Here is a 22,396-nt window from a genome sequence, read left to right on the forward strand (position 1 = left end):
GACCTGTGTCATTGCCAACAAAGGGTATATAACAAAGTATTGAGAAACTTTTGTTATTGACCAAATACTTATTTTCCACCATAATTTGCAAATAAATTCATAAAAAATCCTACAATGTGATTTTCTGGAATATTTTTTCTCATTTTGTCTGTCATAGTTGACGTGTACCTATGATGAAAATTACAGGCCTCTCTCATCTTTTTAAGTGGGAGAACATGCACAATTGGTGGCTGACTAAATACTTTTTTTCCCCACTGTACATACATACATACATACAGTGAGGGGAAAAAAGTATTTGATCCCCTGCTGATTTTGTACGTTTGCCCACTGACAAAGACATGATCAGTCTATAATTTTAATGGTAGGTTTATTTGAACAGTGAGAGATAGAATAACAACAACAAAATCCAGAAAAACGCATGTGAAAAATGTTATAAATTGATTTGCATTTTAATGAGGGAAATAAGTATTTGACCCCTCTGCAAAACATGACTTAGTACTTGGTGGCAGAACCCTTTTTGGCAATCACAAAGGTCAGACGTTTCTTGTAGTTGGCCACCAGGTTTGCACACATCTCAGGAGGGATTTTGTTCCACTCCTCTTTGCAGATCTTCTCCAAGTCATTAAGGTTTCGAGGCTGACGTTTGGCAACTCGAACCTTCAGCTCCCTCCACAGATTTTCTATGGGATTAAGGTCTGGAGACTGGCTAGGCCACTCCAGGACCTTAATGTGCTTCTTCTTGAGCCACTCCTTTGTTGCCTTGACTGTGTGTTTTGGGTCATTGTCATGCTGGAATACCCATCCACGACCCATTTTCAATGCCCTGGCTGAGGGAAGGAGGTTCTCACCCAAGATTTGATGGTACATGGCCCCATCCATCGTCCCTTTGATGCGGTGAAGTTGTCCTGTCTCCTTAGCAGAAAAACACCCCCAAAGCATAATGTTTCCACCTCCATGTTTGACGGTGGGGAAGGTGTTCTTGGGGTCATAGGCAGCATTCCTCCTCCTCCAAACACGGCGAGTTGAGTTGATGCCAAAGAGCTCGATTTTGGTCTCATCTGACCACAACACTTTCACCCAGTTCTCCTCTGAATCATTCAGATGTTCATTGGCAAACTTCAGACGGCCCTGTATATGTGCTTTCTTGAGCAGGGGGACCTTGCGGGCGCTGCAGGATTTCAGTCCTTCACAGCGTAGTGTGTTACCAATTGTTTTCTTGGTGACTATGGTCCCAGCTGCCTTGAGATCATTGACAAGATCCTCCCGTGTGGTTCTGGGCTGATTCCTCACCGTTCTCATGATCATTGCAACTCCACGAGGTGAGAACTTGAATGGAGCCCCAGGCCGAGGGAGATTGACAGTTCTTTTGTGTTTCTTCCATTTGCGAATAATCGCACCATTTGCGAATAATTACCTTCTCACCAAGCTGCTTGGCGATGGTCTTGTAGCCCATTCCAGCCTTGTGTAGGTCTATATAATCTTGTCCCTGACATCCTTGGAGAGCTCTTTGGTCTTGGCCATGGTGGAGAGTTTGGAATGTGATTGATTGATTGCTTCTGTGGACAGGTGTCTTTTATACAGGTAACAAGCTGAGATTAGGAGCACTCCCTTTAAGAGTGTGCTCCTAATCTCAGCTCGTTACCTGTATAAAAGACACCTGGGAGCCAGAAATCTTTCTGATTGAGAGGGGGTCAAATACTTATTTCCCTCATTATAATGCAAATCAATTTATAACATTTTTGACATTAATTTTTCTGGATTTTTTTGTTGTTATTCTGTCTCTCACTGTTCAAATAAACCTACCATTAAAATTATAGACTGATAATTTCTTTGTCAGTGGTCAGCAGGGGTTCAAATACTTTTTTCCCTCACTGTGTGTGTATATGTGTGTGTATATATATATATATATATATATATATATATATATATATATATATATATGTATATGTATATATATATACATACATCAAATCAAATCAAATCAAATCAAATTTTATTGGTCACATGCGCCGAATACAACAAGTGCAGACATTACAGTGAAATGCTTACTTACAGCCCTTAACCAACAGTGCGTTTATTTTAAACAAAAAAGTAAGAATAAAACAACAACAAAAAAAAAAAGTGTTGAGAAAAACAAAGAGCAGAAGTAAAATAAAGTGACAGTAGGGAGGCTATATATACAGGGGGGTAACGGTGCAGAGTCAATGTGCGGGGGCACCGGCTAGTTGAGGTAGTTGAGGTAATATGTACATGTGGGTAGAGTTAAAGTGACTATGCATAAATACTTAACAGAGTAGCAGCAGCGTAAAAAGGATGGGGTGGGGGGGCAGTGCAAATAGTCCGGGTAGCCATGATTAGCTGTTCAGGAGTCTTATGGCTTGTGGGTAGAAGCTGTTGAGAAGTCTTTGGACCTAGACTTGGCACTCCGGTACCGCTTGCCGTGCGGTAGCAGAGAGAACAGTCTATGACTAGGGTGGCTGGAGTCTTTGACAATTTTGAGGGCCTTCCTCTGACACCGCCTGGTATAGAGGTCTTGGATGGCAGGGAGCTTTGCCCCAGTGATGTACTGGGCCGTACGCACTACCCTCTGTAGTGCCTTGCGGTCAGAGGCCAAGCAGTTGCCATACCAGGCGGTGATGCAACCAGTCAGGATGCTCTCGATGGTGCAGCTGTAGAATTTTTTGAGGATCTGAGGACCCATGCCAAATCTTTTTAGTCTCCTGAGGGGAATAGGCTTTGTCGTGCCCTCTTCACGACTGTCTTGGTGTGCTTGGACCATGATAGTTCGTTGGTGATGTGGACACCAAGGAACTTGAAGCTCTCAACCTGTTCCACTACAGCCCCGTCGATGAGAATGGGGGCGTGCTCAGTCCTCTTTTTTTTCCTGTAGTCCACAATCATCTCCTTTGTCTTGGTCACGTTGAGGGAGAGGTTGTTGTCCTGGCACCACACGGCCAGATCTCTGACCTCCTCCCTATAGGCTGTCTCATCGTTGTCGGTGATCAGGCCTACCACTGTTGTGTCGTCGGCAAACTTAATGATGGTGTTGGAGTCGTGCCTGGCCATGCAGTCATGGGTGAACAGAGAGTACAGGAGGGGACTGAGCACGCACCCCTGAGGGCCCCCGTGTTGAGGATCAGTGTGGCAGATGTGTTGTTACCTACCCTTACCACCTGGGGGCGGCCCGTCAGGAAGTCCAGGATCCAGTTGCAGAGGGAGGTGTTTAGTCCCAGGATCCTTAGCTTAGTGATGAGCTTAGAGGGCACTATGGTGTTGAATGCTGAGCTGTAGTCAATGAATAGCATTCTCACGTAGGTGTTCCTCTTGTCCAGGTGGGAAAGGGCAGTGTGGAGTGCGATAGAGATTGCATCATCTGTGGATCTGTTGGGGCGGTATGCAAATTGGAGTGGGTCTAGGGTTTCTGGGATTATGCTGTTGATGTGAGCCATGACCAGTCTTTCAAAGCACTTCATGGCTACAGACGTCAGTGCCACGGGTCGGTAGTCATTTAGGCAGGTTATCTTAGAGTTCTTGGGCACGGGGACTATGGTGGTCTGCTTGAAACTAGGGGTGGGCGATATGAGCTAAAATTCATATCACGATATTTTCCACTGTCCAGACGATATCGATATGATATCACGATATATGACGTAAAAAAATATGAATCACATTTTAATATCCCTTCTTGGTTAAATTATATTAGTTAAGGAAAAATATGTATTTGAACCTTATATAACCAGAAAGAGTGAGGCATTGGACCGTATGGACCTGAAAAGTTTTTATTTGTATTGTGCAAACATGCATTCCGTAAACATGAGGTAGGTAGGCCTATATATATATATATATATATATAAATTAGATATTAAGTAAAATTAAATAAAAAATAACAGGAGATAAAGAAAATAAGGTAATTACAAATTCAAATACGTGTGTTTGTTTTGGCTACGGTCCGTAGATATGTAAAAAACTAACCGTTTGAAACTAAACCTTTCAAGCCTCAACCATCAATTATCAACAATATCAACAAATCTTCACTAGAACTTTCTTCACAAGTTCCGTGCCAGGAATACCAGCATGTTGACTGTTTCTGGCTTTAGTGCTGCCCTGTGACATGTCACCACATTGCCCCCAGTGCTGAATGCCCTCTCAGAGGGGGCACTTGTGGCAGGGATGCATAAGTATTTCTTTGCCAGACAACTCACACGTGGAAAATTAGATCCGTGAAATCGCCACCACTCCAAAGGATCAGACTCGCTGTCTGCTGCCGTTGCCAGAATGTAGCTATTCAGCTCTTGCTCAATGATCTGCCTCTCTGAACATGAGGCAGGTGCACTGCTGGTCTGCTTAAAGAAGCTCCCAAGGCTCTTCTTGGGCTTCTTGCCTGATTGATGAGCAGTGGAAGCTTCTTTCTCCCTGTCAGTGTGATCCTCTGCAAGAGACGATTTTCCCAGGGCTGTGTTCTCCACCAGGAGGGCTTCGGTCTCTGAGGCAGCTCTCACCTTAAAAAATGAAAATAATTAAACTTTATTTGTATAGCACCTTTCATACATAAAATGCAGCCCAAAGTGCTTTACATTTGAAGCAATAAAACAAGAACAAATGAATAAATACCTTAATGTCCTCCAGTTTCTCAGCGGACATGTACCTGGTCTTGAACCTTGGATCTAGAAAGGTAGCCATGGAGAGCAGCTCATCTGTTGCAGGGTCAGTGTACTTGTTATTCAAGTAATCAAGAACCTTGATCTTGATCTCTTTGGTCAGTTCTGTATCGTCCTTGCTCAGATTTAGAACCTCTGCATTTAACAGATTGATGACAGGCTTCAAATAGGACACGCTCACATACGCTTCTCCTGACAGGGCATCTGTAAAGTCCTGGAGTGGCTTCAGTGCTGCTGTGACTGATTCCAAGACCTGGATGTCTTGCCAGGTAGGTACAAGGTGCCGTGTCTTTTGTCCCCTGCCAGGACCTGTGTAATGGCCTTTTCCTGCTCCAGGACTCTTTCCATCATTTTCAGACGAGATCCCCACCTTGTCGGAGATTCTGTGATGAGCTTGTGCAGGGGCAGGCTTAGTTCATTCTGTGCTGTCATCAGGGCCTTCTGCTTTTTCCAGCTGTATGAGAACGTGCTAACCACCTTTTTGCAAACCCCTGTGGCCCGGGAAATCGCACACCCCTGTGGCCCGGGAGCGTTTTGGACACTCCTCTCTGGAAATTGGGAATAAGAAATCAAAATAATAGGGTGAAAAATAATCGAATCACAATACAATAATAATTAATAATAATGCATTTTTATATAGAAATCACAATACAATATAACTTTTAATCTTTGTTTGAGGATTTACGGCATTTACATTCAACTGTTACACATTTTACAAATCTGATGTGCTTAAATTTAGCCTACGGTACATGGCTGATGTGAGCTGTATTTTTTCTTAATAATAAGCATCATACAGGGTAGGCCTAGGCTACAGTCCTGAAACTTACCAATAGCATTGTGCAGCCTGTGTCCGAAACATCCAAGGTTTGCCCACTTGTTCAGCTGCAATGCCTTGATCATGTTCGATCCGCTGTCGGTCGTCATACAAACTTGACGCGACTCTTTTAATCCCCAGGACGACAGTATGTCCCTCAGCCCACCTGCAATTATTTCCCCGGTGTGGTCGTCTGGGAAATAAGACGTCTGTAGGCACTTACTTTTCAGTTTCCAGTCACCGTCTATGTAATGGATTGTGAGGCTTATATAAGGTTCTGTGGTACGACTTGACCATAGATCGGCAGTAGTGGAGAAGAATGGAATGTTATTTATCTCACTGTAAACTCTGTCCCAGCATTCTGTGTAAAGCTGTGGCAGGCATTTTTGGCTAAAATATTTGCGGCTCGGGATCTCATATCTTGGGTCCAGAGTTTGAATCAACTTTCTGAACCCCTCTTTCTCCACAGTTTGAATCGGTACCATGTCCTTCGCTATGTGATTTGTAATCGCAGCTGTGATGTCTATCCATTTTTTGCTCGTCTTCTCATAGCAAGTACCGGCAGCAAATGATGATATAATTGATTGTTGAGTGCGAGTCTGGCTTGTCTTCGGGCGAGCTCCTGGGCTTACTGTCTCACGCATTCTGGTGCATTGTTCATACTCACGGACATGTATGTTTTTAAGTGATTGAACAGGTTGGTCGTGTTTCCACCTTTTGCTAAGACAACACGACGACACAACTTGCATAGGGTAGTGTTTTGGTCGGGGTCGGAGATTTTAAAGCCAAACCAGTTCCAAACAACAGAGGTGCCCCCTTTCTTCTTAACCAATTTATCCTCCTGCTCTTGAGCAACATCAATTTCTGTGTTTTCGCTCATCCTGGATTGTAAAGTTTTCCCCCAATAGTTAACCTGCCTCCTAACTGCAGCTGCCTGCACACTTCTTTGTTGCTAGCACTACATGCGTGCAACAAGTGCATGCGACGTGCGCTCATAAAAATAGGTCAACATATTAACATACATTCTTTTATTCGTAAGAACCAAGAAAGGTTGGATAAAAAAAAAAAAAAAGATGTAGCTACTTAGTACTATCACTCAGTTGAAATTTGGAACAAAAAAATATTGATGCAAAATTCGAATTTATGAATTCTGAATAAATCGCGGTATCCATGATATTGCTAAATCCATATCATGGCGCGGCACAATACCGGTTTTTACTATCAAACCGGTATATCGCCCACTCCTACTTGAAACATGTTGGTATTACAGACTCGGTCAGGGACATGTTGAAAATGTCAGTGAAGACACTTGCCAGTTGGTCAGCACATGCTCGGAGTACACGCCCTGGTAATCCGTCTGGCCCAGCGGCCTTGTGAATGTTGACTTGCTTAAAAGTCTTACTCACATCGGCTACGGAGAGCGTGATCACATAGTCGTCCGGAACAGCTGGTGCTCTCATGCATGCTTCAGTGTTGCTTGCCTCGAAGCGAGCATAGAAGTGGTTTAGCCTCGTCTGGTAGGCTTGTGTCACTGGGCAGCTCGCGGCTGTGCTTCCCTTTGTAGTCTGTAATAGTTTTCAAGCCCTGCCACATCCGACGAGCGTCAGAGCCAGTGTAGTATGATTCAATCTTAGACCTGTATTGACTCTTTGCCTGTTTGATGGTTCGTCGGAGGTCATAGCGGGATTTCTTATAAGCTTCCGGGTTAGAGTCCCGTTCCTTGAAAGCGGCAGCTCTACCCTTTAGCTCAGTGCGGATGTTGCCTGTAATCCATGGCTTCTGGTTGGGGTATGTACGTACGGTCACTGTGGGGACGACATCATCGATGCACTTATTGATGAAGCCAGTGACTGATGTGGTGTACTCCTCAATGCTGTCTGAAGAATCCCGGAACATGTACATACATACATACATACATACATACATACATACATACATACATACATACTCAGCAAAAAAAGAAACGTCCTCACTGTCAACTGTTTATTTTCAGCGAACTTAACATGTGTAAATATTTGTATGAACATAAGATTCAACAACTGAGACATAAACTGAACAAGGTCCACAGACATGTGACTAACAGAAATTGAATAATGGGTCCCTGAACAAAGGGGGGGTCAAAATCTAAAGTAACAGACAGTATCTGGTGTAGCCACCAGCTGCATTAAGTACTGCAGTGCATCTCCTCATGGACTGCACCAGATTTGCCAGTTCTTGCTGTGAGATGTTACCCCACTCTTCCACCAAGGCACCTGCAAGTTCCCGGACATTTCTGGGGGGAATGGCCATAGCCTTCACCCTCCGATCCAACAGATCCCAGACATGCTCAATGGGATTGAGATCCAGGCTCTTCGCTGGCCATGGTAGAACACTGACATTCCTATCTTGCAGGAAATCACGCACAGAACGAGCAGTATGGCTGGTGGCATTGTCATGCTGGAGGCTCATGTCTGGATGAGCCTGCAGGAAGGGTACCACATGAGGGAGGAGGACGTCTTCCCTGAAATGCACAGCGTTGAGATTGCCTGCAATGACAACAAGCTCAGTCCGATGATGCTGTGACACACCGCCCCAGACCATGATGGACCCTCCACCTCCAAATCGATCCCGCTCCAGAGTACAGGCCTCGGTGTAACGCTCATTCCTTTGACGATAAACGCGAATCCGACCATCACCCCTGGTGAGACAAAACCGCGACTCGTCAGTGAAGAGCACTTTTTGCCAGTCGTGTCTGGTCCAGCGACGGTGGGTTTGTGCCCATAGGCAACGTTGTTGCTGGTGATGTCTGGTGAGGACCTGCCTTACAACAGGCCTACAAGCCCTCAGTCCAGACTCTCTCAGCCTATTGCGGACAGTCTGAGCACTGATGGAGGGATTGTGCGTTCCTGGTTGTTGTTGCCATCCTGTACCTGTCCCGCAGGTGTGATGTTCGGATGTACCGATCCTGTGCAGGTGTTGTTACACGTGGTCTGCCACTGCGAGGGCGATCAGCTGTCCATCCTGTCTCCCTGTAGCGCTGTCTTAGGCGTCTCACAGTACGGACATTGCAATTTATTGCCCTGGCCACATCTGCAGTCCTCATGCCTCCTTGCAGCATGCCTAAGGCACGTTCACGCAGATGAGCAGGGACCCTGGGCATCTTTCTTTTGGTGTTTTTCAGAGTCAGTAGAAAGGCCTCTTTAGTGTCCTAAGTTTTCATAACTGTGACCTTAATTGCCGACCGTCTGTAAGCTGTTAGTGTCTTAACGACCGTTCCACAGGTGCATGTTCATTAATTGTTTATGGTTCATTGAACAAGCATGGGAAACAGTGTTTAAACCCTTTACAATGAAGATCTGTGAAGTTATTTGGATTTTTACAAATTATCTTTGAAAGACAGGGTCCTGAAAAAGGGACGTTCCTTTTTTTGCTGAGTTTATATACACTGCTCAAAAAAATAAAGGGAACACTTAAACAACACAATATAACTCCAAGTCAATCACACTTCTGTGAAATCAAACTGTCCACTTAGGAAGCAACACTGATTGACAATACATTTCACATGCTGCTGTGCAAATGGAATAGACAACAGGTGGAAATTATAGGCAATTAGCAAGACACCCCCAATAAAGGACTGGTTTTGCAGGTGGTGACCACAGACCACTTCTCAGTTCCTATGCTTCCTGGCTGATGTTTTGGTCACTTTTGAATGCTGGCGGTGCTTTCACTCTAGTGGTAGCATGAGACGGAGTCTACAACCCACACAAGTGGCTCAGGTAGTGCAGCTCATCCATGATGGCACATCAATGCGAGCTGTGGCAAGAAGGTTTGCTGTGTCTGTCAGCGTAGTGTCCAGAGCATGGAGGCGCTACCAGGAGACAGGCCAGTACATCAGGAGACGTGGAGGAGGCCGTAGAAGGGCAACAACCCAGCAGCAGGACTGCTACCTCCGCCTTTGTGCAAGGAGGAGCAGGAGGAGCACTGCCAGAGCCCTGCAAAATGACCTCCAGCAGGCCACAAATGTGCATGTGTCTGCTCAAACGGTCAGAAACAGACTCCATGAGGGTGGTATGAGGGCCCGACGTCCACAGGTGGGGGATGTGCTTACAGCCCAACACCGTGCAGGACGTTTGGCATTTGCCAGAGAACACCAAGATTGGCAAATTCGCCACTGGCGCCCTGTGCTCTTCACAGATGAAAGCAGGTTCACACTGAGCACGTGACAGACGTGACAGAGTCTGGAGACGCCGTGGAGAACGTTCTGCTGCCTGCAACATCCTCCAGCATGACCGGTTTGGCGGTGGGTCAGTCGTGGGGTGGCATTTCTTTGGGGGGCCACACAGCCCTCCATGTGCTCGCCAGAGGTAGCCTGACTGCCATTAGGTACCGAGATGAGATCCTCAGACCCCTTGTGAGACCATATGCTGGTGTGGTTGGCCCTGGGTTCCTCCTAATGCAAGACAATGCTAGACCTCATGTGGCTGGGGTGTGTCAGCAGTTCCTGCAAGAGGAAGGCATTGATTCTATGGACTGGCCCGCCCGTTCCCCAGACCTGAATCCAATTGAGCACATCTGGGACATCATGTCTCGCTCCATCCACCAATGCCACATTGCACCACAGACTGTCCAGGAGTTGGTGGATGCTTTAGTCCAGGTCTGGGAGGAGATCCCTCAGGAGACCATCCGCCACCTCATCAGGAGCATGCCCAGGCGTTGTAGGGAGGTCATACAGGCACGTGGAGGCCACACACACTACTGAGCCTCATTTTGACTTGTTTTAAGGACATTACATCAAAGTTGGATCAGCCTGTAGTGTGGTTTTCAACTTAAATTTTGAGGGTGACTCCAAATCCAGACCTCCATGGGTTGATACATTTGATTTCCATTGATAATTTTTGTGTGATTTTGTTGTCAGCACATTCAACTATGTAAAGAAGATGAGATTATTTCATTCATTCAGATCTAGGATGTGTTATTTTAGTGTTCCCTTTATTTTTTGAGCAGTGTATCTTTTTTGCACGTTTAAAAAAAAAATCCCACGTAACATTGCGGTAGTACATGATTCTACACCTCTAACCGCTCCCTCTGTCCCACGCAGGAGAAGAGAGAGAAACAGGTGTGGAATAAGAGACGGCAGATCCTCTACACTGTGGAGAAGGTAAAGTGAAGGAAGGGGAGGTTTACTCGTTGTCTCTACAGCTCTGTGGTTGTATTGTTTGTGTTGATTATATGTTACCTTGATTTGAACGTCCTCTGCCTGTTTTGAACTCTGCAGTCCTCTCACTCCAACATTGATTATGTCTGTATACACTCCATTATCTCTTTGTAACCATCTTGTGTTAGTAACTGCTAGCTAGCTACACAAGAAGGTTCTATGTGCCTAAATGTTGGTGATGCCTATACAATTATTGGGAGCATATATAGTGTGTAACTATCTTTATTAAATTATTATATATATATATATACAGTGGGGGGGAGTATTTAGTCAGCCACCAATTGTGGAAGTTCTCCCACTTAAAAAGATGAGAGAGGCCTGTAATTTTCATCATAGGTACACGTCAACTATGACAGACAAATTGAGGGAAAAAATCCAGAAAATCTCATTGTAGGATTTTTTATGAATTTATTTGCAATTATGGTGGAAAATAAGTATTTGGTCACCTACAAACAAGCAAGATTTCTGGCTCTCACAGACCTGTAACTTCTTCTTTAAGAGGCTCCTCTGTCCTCCACTCGTTACCTGTATTAATGGCACCTGTTTGAACTTGTTATCAGTATAAAAGACACCTGTCCACAACCTCAAACAGTCACACTCCAAACTCCACTATGGCCGAGACCAAAGAGCTGTCAAAGGACACCAGAAACAAAATTGTAGACCTGCACCAGGCTGGGAAGACTGAATCTGCAATAGGTAAGCAGCTTGGTTTGAAGAAATCAACTGTGGGAGCAATTATTAGGAAATGGAAGACATACAAGACAACTGATAATCTCCCTCGATCTGGGGCTCCACGCAAGATCTCACCCCGTGGGGTCAAAATGATCACAATAACGGTGAGCAAAAATCCCAGAACCACACGGGGGGATCTAGTGAATGACCTGCAGAGAGCTGGGACCAAAGTAACATAGCCTACCATCAGTAACACACTACGCCGCCAGGGACTCAAATCCTGCAGTGCCAGACGTGTCCCCCTGCTTAAGCCAGTACATGTCCAGGCCCGTCTGAAGTTTGCTAGAGTGCATTTGGATGATCCAGAAGAGGATTGGGAGAATGTCATATGGTCAGATGAAACCAAAATATAACTTTTTGGTAAAAACTCAACTCGTCGTGTTTGGAGGACAAAGAATGCTGAGTTGCATCCAAAGAACACCATACCTACTGTGAAGCATGGGGGTGGAAACATCATGCTTTGGGGCTGTTTTTCTGCAAAGGGACCAGGACGACTGATCCGTGTAAAGGAAAGAATGAATGGGGCCATGTATTGTGAGATTTTGAGTGAAAACCTCCTTCCATCAGCAAGGGCATTGAAGATGAAACGTGGCTGGGTCTTTCAGCATGATAATGATCCCAAACACACCGCCCGGGCAACGAAGGAGTGGCTTCGTAAGAAGCATTTCAAGGTCCTGGAGTGGCCTAGCCAGTCTCCAGATCTCAACCCCATAGAAAATCTTTGGAGGGAGTTGAAAGTCCGTGTTGCCCAGCGACAGCCCCAAAACATCACTGCTCTAGAGGAGATCTGCATGGAGGAATGGGCCAAAATACCAGCAACAGTGTGTGAGAACCTTGTGAAGACTTACAGAAAACGTTTGACCTGTGTCATTGCCAACAAAGGGTATATAAAAAAGTATTGAGAAACTTTTGTTATTGACCAAATACTTATTTTCCACCATAATTTGCAAATAAATTCATTAAAAATCCTACAATGTGATTTTCTGGGGGGGGGGAAATCTCATTTTGTCTGTCATAGTTGACGTGTACCTTTGATGAAAATTACAGGCCTCTCTCATCTTTTTAAGTGGGACAACTTGCACAATTGGTGGCTGACTATATACTTTTTTTCTCCACTGTATATATATTTTACATATGTAACTAGTTACTGCTACCTACTCATAATATTCTCTATGAAGCTCCGCACTATTATTGATGTTACCACGGATCCCCCTAAAACACTCTTGTAGCACTCTTGAGACCCTAACACTATCTCCCTCCCCCCTCTCTCTTTCGCCATCAGATGTACAGTCTGCTGCTGGAGGTGCAGGACTTTGAGAAGCGCTTCATGCAGACGCCGGAGGAGCAAAGAGAGGCCCTGCTGGAGCGGCACAAAACCCACACCCTGCAGCTCTACAGCTCCCTCAAGGAGAAGGAGTGGGACGACAGGTGAGCAGGGTCCAACATTCACTTTTTTTGTCACTGTCCCGGTCGGGCCATTTGGCCAAAAACCTACTGGCTTGAACAGAATTTATACTGGCCCGGACATGGGGTAGTTAAAATGCATTAAGGTCATGCAGGGCCTATAGGTTGGCATGCTTTCTCACTATATGCATCTAGTAATATTGTTATTATGGTGTGAAAAAGCTGTGTAATATAATTTAGGCAATGTAAATCATTACATTGTATTAGTTGCAATAATTGTTGTTTCTAAAGTCATTTTGAGATTATTATTATTTTTTACATCTCAAAATAGGACGCTGCCCTTTTTAAGACTATTGAGTTCCAGAAAATAGATATTGATCTGGCTCCAGTAGGCTAGTCAAGATGAATGCTAGGCGTCTTTTTGTAGCTTTCTTTTAGCAGTCTATCAACAGTAGCCAGCAGTAGGTTCACTATTGAAGGTTTACTTTTGCATATCACTTCCCTTAAAATAAATACGCGTATTTTTGCTCTGGTCAGCTTGCGTGTGCTGTGTGAAGGTATCAACTCATATTCTGCTTGAGCGGTTGTGACTTGCGGGAGTGTGGTGGTCCTTGAATGAACGGCCAATTATTTTGCGTGTAGTTTTCAATGGTAGACTGCGACAGAGCAGGTAAATGTTGAACTGGAACGCAAAAATGCGCTGAGAAGTTACTGGCCCAACGTGCCAGTGACTGACGAGATCCACTGGCCCGACACATTTTTACTGGCCCCGGGGCAGCGGGCCATCGTTAACGTCGTAGCCTGGGTGAGGAAGGAGATGGAGGGAGGGAGAGGAGGGGAACGTGGGTCCCTGAATTCTAAATCGACCCCTAGTTCCTCCTCCCTAGAATCTGAAGGGTTATGATAGGTGTAAGAAATGTCTATTGCTTATACCGATCCAATCCTTTCAGATCTACATGAGTGCCTAGGGTGAAGAGGCTAGGGAACGATTTGGAATTAGGGGGAGGGAGGAGAGGAGGGGGTGAGAACATGACCCCCAAACCCTGCAGCGCTACGAACCAGCAGTCACCAATGTTCACTGTTAAAAGTTTCAAGTAGTCAACTATTTGGCAGAAACCCTAGTTGTCCCGAAAAGCTTTGCTTCCCCCCATCACTAATATTCACCACACTCACTCTCCTCTTCTCCTCCATCTGTCCCCCCATCCTGCAGAGTGAGTGACGAGCAGTGTCTGTTGATCATGTCGGTGCGGAAGGGAAAGCGCCTCATCTCCAGGCTCATCCCTTTCCTGCCTCCGCTGCAGGCCGCCACCGTTGTCATGGGGATTGCCCGGAACCTGCCCGCCCTGGCAAAGAAAGACAAACAGGACCAGGTATAGATAGAGGCACGGTTAGCGTCGTGTCTTTATTGCAGAGCATAATGTTCTCAATGAGATGCTCCTGGCCACACAGAGACGCGCACACACATACATACAGACTCACCTACATAGATGTATATAATGCTCGTAAGTGGTCTATAATTGCTTCTCCCCTCCCCCAGGTGCTGTGCTGGTTGGTGGAGCCCGTTGCCGTGGTGATCTCATCCCTATCTAGCGCCGTCCTCACAGACTTGCTGCAGGAGCTGCAAGGCAGCGAGGGTCAACTGTCCAAAGTGTTGCAAAATAAGGTACATGCACTGACCCACTATACAACCTGCCTGTTGTTAGAATGATGCAAAATAGTGCACCTTACCTTTCTCTGTCCAGCAGTGATAATGGTTAAGGTTCAATTACTATAAATAAGGCCATGATGGCATTGATGTTATGAAGTCAGTGCACTCACTTTTACTGACTCAATCTCTCCTTTTCTCCTCTCTCTCCATCCTCCCAGTTTGGTGTGACGCTGCTTTACCTGATCCTGAGTGAAGGAGAGAGAATGCAGAGCTCCGACCCCAACTGTCAACTCATGGATGACAATCGATGGTGAGCACAGCCCTCCTTTTACTAGTCAGAAACCGGTGTGTGTGTTTTGTGATTGGCTAAATTTAGAATGACTGTTAGATTTTACATGTATCAATATTGGCTAGTATTGTTCTGTCAGAAAAGCTAAAAATAAGGTGCCAGTAATAGCTAACGATGCATGATCGATGTCTCCACCTAGCGGCAGGTTTTGGAAACACACACAGCAACTAGAAACCTATACATCTCTTTTTGATGTTGAAAACACAAAGGTTTGTTTATTGGGTACTAATTCTCTCTCCACCTTGTCTGTGTCCTTTTGCTTTTTCTTTCCCTCCCTCTCTTCTCTCTCCCAGGACGGAGTTGGTGTTCTCTGTGACCAGGGAGCTGCTCAACGTGCCCCCCTCGTCCCTATCCCCTCCTCTCTTCACCCCTCCCAACCTGCTCTCTCTCTTCTCGCGCTACGTAGACCGACAGAGGCTGGAGCTGCTGCAGGAGAAGTTACAGTGAGTAGTCTCACGCATCCTTAGCCCAATTTTCAATTCTCCCTGAAGTGTGCTCTTCCTCACTCCCCTTTTTAATTATTTGAAAAGCATGGGGGGTAAACAAGTTCACATGCACAATGCCTTGGCGCTTCTTCAGTACATTGTGTTAAGGTGCTGAGGGTTGTGAGTTCACGTCCCAGTCAGAGGTGGAATTTCCACTCTGTGGACACTTCAGGGAGACTGAGGGCGGCAGTTAGCCTAGCGGTTAAGAGCGTTGGGCCAGTAACCTAAAGGTACCTGCTTCGAATTCCTAAGCCGACTGGGTGAAAAATCTGTCTGTGCCATTGAGCAAGTTAAATCGCTCGGAATAAGAGCGTCTGCGAAATTACTGAAATGTAAAATGGGAGGAATTGGAATTAGGACACACACTCCCCTATCTACTTTCTCACAATAACCCCTCCGCCCTTCTCTCTTTCTCAGGATCTCTACATTGTCCAGGTAGAAGTGACATCAAGGAAACCCCAGTTGAAGCGTATGTCTTTGTGTGTGTGCGTGCACTCTTGTACGTGTGTGCACAGAAGAGAGTAGGATGTCTACTAGGGTTGATAATGATTTTAATCCAGCAGAATCTCTTGTCAGTTTTTTCTTTGTGTCCATTAGGTGTGTATGCGTGTGTGAGTGAGCGAGAGAGCTATGATCGGAGAGAAAATAAAATCAGCTTTTTTTATTATCTTGTTAACGTTGATGCCTGTGATAAAACATCAAATTAAAAGTATTTCTATTGTATACAATTGTTTGTGCTGGATTGTTCACTCTTCATCTCATTTGTTTAACACTTGCAACCAACAAGGTGGCGCTACCAACGCCAGGGTTCCTGCAAAGGGCACATGAAAGTGTATGCACTCACTCTACTATAAATAGCTTTGAATAGAAGGATATGCTGAATTGCATATATTATATTGTTAGAATCATTCATTTATCATTCAATAACCTTGCCTGTCACTTACACATGCTCGATGAGATTGTGTTGCAGGATTCCCATAAATAGTCATACTGTTGCATCAGAGAAGCTGGAAATATGATACCCATAGACCCCTTTCTGTGTTTGCAAACATTGCTGCACTAGGGCAACGAGTGCAAGTTGGTGGCATTTACATGTTGCCTATGAGTGGATTGTAATTGGATTTAATGTGTGTCATCATTGCAAATCAACTGCATTATACTTAAACACTTCAACCAGTAAAATGTCTCTTTGGCTAACTTTTGCTACAGCCTATGTAAATGCGCGGTATCATTCTAGCTAACAACTGCTGCATCCAAAATATAACCTTAGAGACTGTTAAAACAATCATCAAAACAACATTGTAAGCCTATGAGAACCCAAGAAAGTAATTTTGTTTAGAAGTAATAACGAAAATCTAGGCTATGTTGAATGGGCGCAGATGGCGATGGATTTCTTTATGCAGGCAGAAGTCGCGTCTGTGTGTCGTGTGCTGAAAAGGGGCCTATGTTAGCCCATAAAGACAAACAGTACCGTACATGGTCAATGTCTCCTCCTAGCGGCATGTTTGGGAAATGGCCACATTTTATTTATTTTTATTTAACAAATGAGCCCCACATCTAGAAAAGTTCACCAGACTGCCCCGAAAGTGATATTCCAGTCAAAGTAGACTCCTATTCTGTATTTCTTATAGGGGTCATTCTACAGATTCGGTGCCTTTTGTGATTGAGGAGGATGAAACAATGAACATTAAAATCTTAAGCTTTTTTTTATTTGATGTGACAAAGTAATGTGTGTACTTGATAGAAAATACCTTTTCCCATCTCAATGTAGAGTATTAAGTTATTATTCTGTATTATTTTCTCAAACAAGTCCCAATTTAATTCAACCCCGTCACAGTCATTTTGTTATTCAACTATTCATTTTTCCAATAAGCTTGAGATCAGCTTCTGGCATAATCTCACAGTTTAGATGTCCCTTGTAAATAATGGCATATTGTAATTAAAGAGAAAATCAAGAAAAACTGACCAGCACCATCCTTTCCAGTTTACGATGAAGAAATTTCTAATCTAACTCCACATTTTCGCAAGAAATGTGCAAGAATGCTGCGTAATTCCTGACAAAATTGAAATAGCCTTATTTACCTGATTTAATACACACAATAAAAACACTATTGATGTTATATTTTGTGTATTTAATACAAAAATGTAAAAAAATAATCTCGTAACAGGGATGAATGCACCGCAACAGGGTTGAAAATCATGTAACAGGGTTGAGTGAAAAGCATCACGTGTCATATGTTTTATCTTTTGAGATCACTAACATGTTGCCATTTTTTAAACATTTTAAACATTTTTAAACCTACTGTCAACATAGCTTTTAAAATCTAAAGAATCTAGATGAAAGCTAGACAGAGTAAAACACATTAATGAACTAATAACAGTAACAACATTTCATTGATTTCATAAAAATATCCATCTGATAATGGCAGGAGTCTGTTTGAACATTGAGCAAACATCTTAACATTGATAACCTATATAGGTCACATGTTGCCATTTTTTAACATTTTAAGCTACTGTCAACATAGCTTTTAAAGTTTAAACAATCAAGATGAAATCTAGACAGATTAAAACACATTAATAAACTAACAACAGTTACAACATTTTCATTGATTTCATAGAAATATCCAGAGTAATGGCAGGAATGTCTGTGTTTGAATGTTTGAACATTAAGCAAACATCTTAACATTAATAACCTATAGGTAAGCCTACAGTTTGTTCACCATTTTTACTGAGAGAGCCTAGCCCACACTTCCTTCTGTATTTCCATGTGCCTAGAAGTCACCGGTTTAGGGGGATCAATGTGTTCCAAGATGTCCTCAAATGGATACCACAGGATATCATCAAGAAGTGGCCAGAAGTACCTATTTGGTCCAGCACAGCACATGCATTTGACCTGCACATGGGATTCATCTGTGGCTAGAATTATTCCGGGATAGAAATCGTCATCATATTTGGCCACGCACCATTTCCCGCATATGTCTGGATTTGCCCAATCAACCTCCCTCTGTGACACGATTGATGTAACTTTAGGGGTAAATGTGAAATGTTGTGTATTGAAACACTGGCATTCCAGTTTCTTGTTGTGGACTGTGCACATACAGCTTACATCACGGTAGGCAATTTGCCTTGCAGCCACACAAACAACTTGGTGGATCCGCATTGTGGATGGAACTACTGGCAGATTGGCTGGCATACCTTGGACGGCTTTCTCGATGGCCTCGTCTTCAATGAAGTAAAGCTTGATGGCAGTGTTGTTCTCCTCTAAGACCCTGTACAGAGTATGAGCATTTGGGATGTCACATCCTTGACTTATCAGCCTGTCTGCGGTTCTTTTTAGGGTTGCACCAACACCATCTGGTGCTCCCTTCCCATGTCCAGGAGAATTACCTGACCACCGGCGCGCGGATGTCCCTCACCTTCCTCTCTATGTGTGTTTCCTTTCTGCTGCTGTTTTTTCCATTGTTGAATCTGAAATTGTAGGTCAAGGTCAAGTCAATGACCTGCTTACTCTTCAAGACTAAATATTGTATCCTTTTAATCACTATGTAGTAAAATGAACATGAACTTGCAGATAATACTCCTAAATATGTCAATGTATATAGGAGAGAGAACAAATTAATTGTCACTTTTTTAAAGTTATTATTTTCAAAAATTCCTCGTACTTTTAGTTGATACTGTAAAACCGTAAACAACAAACATTCAACAAGAAAATATGATTGGTATTAAGCAATATACATTAAATATTGCTAAGATTTAACAGCTATTCAACCCTGTAACAGCCATTCAACCCCGTAACATTGAAAAATGTGATGGGGTTGAATGTGACAGGGTTGAAGATTTTGTGCTAATCTGTTGCTAATTCGGGATGCTAGCAGCTAGCAGTGTGCCACATGGCCTTATTCAACAAAAGACATTGTTATACTTCATAGCTATAAAAACAATTATTGATAAAATCTTAACTATGAATTCCCCCCCCCCCAACAGAGTTGAATACCTGAGATTGACAAAGCCCATATGTGCTTAAAAAACATGAAATATTTATAAAAAGTGAGAGAGCAGCTTACCACTTGTCACACCAGGCTTCTCTGAAGACTTGTATGATGTCACTTCCTCATAAATGATGTCCACAGGATCAAACCATTATTTCATTGTGAGTGGGGGTATTGTTGCGTTACGGGGTTGAAAGAAATACAAGGACAGGGGTAAAAGCCTGAATTTCTCAGAAAATAAAATGTCTTATGCTGAGAAAATGGATTATGCATAATAAGGGGGCATATACAATTAATTTAACAAAAAAAAAACATTATTATTTAACACTGTGTACTCAAAATGAGTCACGCCATTTGCATGATGGTCAATAGGGACGGCGAAATTCTTAATACTCCTAAGAAAAGCAAACATATAAGTATTGAAATTCATCTCTGTTTAAAATCATATTCTCTACTCCATATTAAAAACATGTAAAACTTTGAAATGTTGTAATTTAAGTGTAGTTTGATAAATGTTCTGACAAGTTATAACACTAGTACATCTTGGGACACTGACAATACTGAAATGTCACCGAATCTGTAGAATGACCCATAGACTATATTACATAATTACAACGTGGAGGTCTTTCAAACTAATAAATACAAAAACGGACCTTCCGAATACGACGTATTAGTGTAAACACAAGGATGTAATTCAGGCGGGGTCATCAATGTGCATGTGAGTGTAAAATTATCGTTTAGCCACCTAGCTAGCTAATTAAACGAATTTTATGCCTAGCAACATTTAGCTGAAAAAAATAAAAAAGCATCGCCCGAACAGGGACTTGAACCCTGGACCCTCAGATTAAAAGTCTGATGCTCTACCGACTGAGCTATCCGGGCTCTTAGTACTATGGGACACGTATGGTATTTTAACAAATATCTAAGACGCTGTTCCAATCTCGTTTCATGGCCAGTTGAGGCTATCGCTCAATTGTCGAGGTAGTGCCACCAGGAATTAACAAGTGTTGCGAATTCGGGGATCCTTTTCTACCAAAAAATGAACATACTCGCCGACACCGACCCTGTATCGAATCCTGACATGTCTGCTGTATTTAGCTTTGAATTTTTGTTTTTTATGCTTTCTATTCCTTACGGGGAAAACACAGAACAATTACAACGTCTTTGGTGTTGAGAGTAGAAAAGCATCGGGCTTCTTCCGATCATCCTCGGAAAATAATCTGAAACACAACCAAAACAAACAGCAAATGCATCCAACAAATTTGTAGAGTCACAAGCTTGATGTGATCATTGCGTGCTAGGAATATGGGACCAAATACTAAACTTTTGACAACTTTAATACATATAAGAGAATTTGTCCAAATACTTTTGCTCCCCTGAAATGGGGGGGACTATCTACAAAACGTGCTGGAATTTCTAAACGCTTCACCCGATATGGATGAAAATACCCTCAAATTAAAGCTGACAGTCTGTTGGAGTACAGAGCCAAAACAACAACAAAACATTTCACTATCCCAATACTTTTGGAGCTCACAGTATATTTAGTTTGTATTCCAACTCTTTGCTTCTGCTGAGCCGTTGATCATCATGACTCTCAGTTCCACTTCATTACACATAAGAGTCATTGGACGAAGGCGTCTTCTGTACGGGGGAGTTTGGTTAAGAGCCCCGATGCTCGGACTGAACATTAACACGCATCGCTTGCTGTGCGGTTTTGGAAGCATAAACTTATCTTTCATATCAGCGAGAAATAATTTCCACAAAAAAAAAGGTTAAAACCCTATAAAAATGATACACACCTTTATATGGTTTGTGTTCCCACACCACCATATCTCCATGTAACAGAGTGTGTTTATGGAAAACAGACGGAAGACTACCTGTGCTAAAAAGCTATCTGCGTGTCCTAACACCTGTGTGTAAACAGAAGACAACAAACATGTTGTCACTAAAAAATACGGTAAGTGTACAGTAAGTATTCGGCTCTTTTGGCTTCAAGAGGCAATTCACCACTAAACAGAACATGTAAAGTCCTTGGACTATACGGAGTAACGTTAGGCTCCTTTAGTCCATTATTGGGCTACCTCTCAACAGTGTAGTGAAATTTAAAAACATCACAAATAAAAGTAACACCAAAAACACAAGGCAAGTGGTAAACAAATATTAAAAGGTACAAAAGTAGGAGTAAAACTAGCAGTAACGGTCTCTATTAAATGTGCTATGTCAACAAGTAGATAAAGTGAGCAGTACAAATACATTGTAATAAATAATAGCAGCAGTTATGGGAATTAGTGAGTGAGTGTGCGTGCGTGCAAGGGCTGCGGCTTTTGTGGAGTGATAGGTAAAGATGCTTTGTGGGTTACAACTTGTCAATGTGTTCAGAGGGTCCCTGATTTGAGCCCAGGTTGGGGCTTTTCAACAGTCTTATGGCCTGGTGGTGGATGCTCCGTTACAGTCTGCCCGATAGAAGCAGAGAGAACAGGCCGTGGCTTAAGTCCTTGGAGATATTCTGGGGGACCGTGCAGCTGCCTTTACAGGCGTTGATGCAGCCAGACAGGATGCTCTCAATGGTGCATCTGTAGAAGCTGGTGTCTTAAAGGACAAGGCTCCCATCTGACAACTTTTTGAAGATGGGCTGCACCATGTCTGCTATGGAAATAAGGGGGGAGTTTGTAATCATGAGTATAAGATGTAAAATTTTAAACAGTGAGCAGATTGGATGTATAGATGGAACATTAAATGAATGGCGTCTAACCTTTACCTAACATCTTAGCTTACTCAGCACATTAGAACACACACACACAAAAGCAAGTGCATGTTTATTCAATATCAACAGCTTGCTAGCTAGCCACAGAAACGTTTGTTAAGTAATTTCAAAGTATCTAACGTTAGCTAGCTGGGTGTGACCTACATGTACAAATTACCTCGACTAACCTGTACCCCACACATTGACTCGGTACCGGTACCCCTGTATATAGCCTCATTATTGTTATTTTGTGTTACTTTTATTTTTTCATTATTTTATTTTTTACTTCAGTTTATTTAGCAAATATTTTCTTAACTCTTTCTTAAAACTGCATTTTTGGTTAAGGGCTTGTAAGTAAGCATTTCACGGTATGTGACAAA

The 22,396-nt window shown here is 43.2% G+C and overlaps 1 protein-coding gene and 1 non-coding gene across 2 annotated transcripts in view; one reads left to right on the forward strand and one right to left on the reverse strand.

Moving 5' to 3' along the window:
- Positions 1 to 16,012, forward strand: part of patl1 (PAT1 homolog 1, processing body mRNA decay factor) — a 38,244-nt gene extending 22,232 nt beyond the window's left edge. The window contains exons 12-18 of the mRNA XM_041873682.2: positions 10,550 to 10,609; positions 12,681 to 12,826; positions 14,013 to 14,172; positions 14,340 to 14,465; positions 14,669 to 14,760; positions 15,093 to 15,242; positions 15,702 to 16,012. Of these exons, the coding sequence (XP_041729616.1) occupies positions 10,550 to 10,609; positions 12,681 to 12,826; positions 14,013 to 14,172; positions 14,340 to 14,465; positions 14,669 to 14,760; positions 15,093 to 15,242; positions 15,702 to 15,723 (756 nt within the window). The 3' untranslated portion in view covers positions 15,724 to 16,012. The remainder of the gene's footprint in view (positions 1 to 10,549; positions 10,610 to 12,680; positions 12,827 to 14,012; positions 14,173 to 14,339; positions 14,466 to 14,668; positions 14,761 to 15,092; positions 15,243 to 15,701) is intronic.
- A 4,070-nt stretch (positions 16,013 to 20,082) lies between these two features.
- On the reverse strand, positions 20,083 to 20,155 carry trnak-uuu. The gene has a single exon. It is a non-coding gene; the product is annotated as a tRNA-Lys (tRNA).
- Positions 20,156 to 22,396: the final 2,241 nt, after the last annotated feature.

Source organism: Coregonus clupeaformis, unplaced genomic scaffold (assembly GCF_020615455.1).
Source record: "Coregonus clupeaformis isolate EN_2021a unplaced genomic scaffold, ASM2061545v1 scaf2339, whole genome shotgun sequence".
NCBI classification, from domain to species: Eukaryota; Metazoa; Chordata; class Actinopteri; order Salmoniformes; family Salmonidae; genus Coregonus; species Coregonus clupeaformis.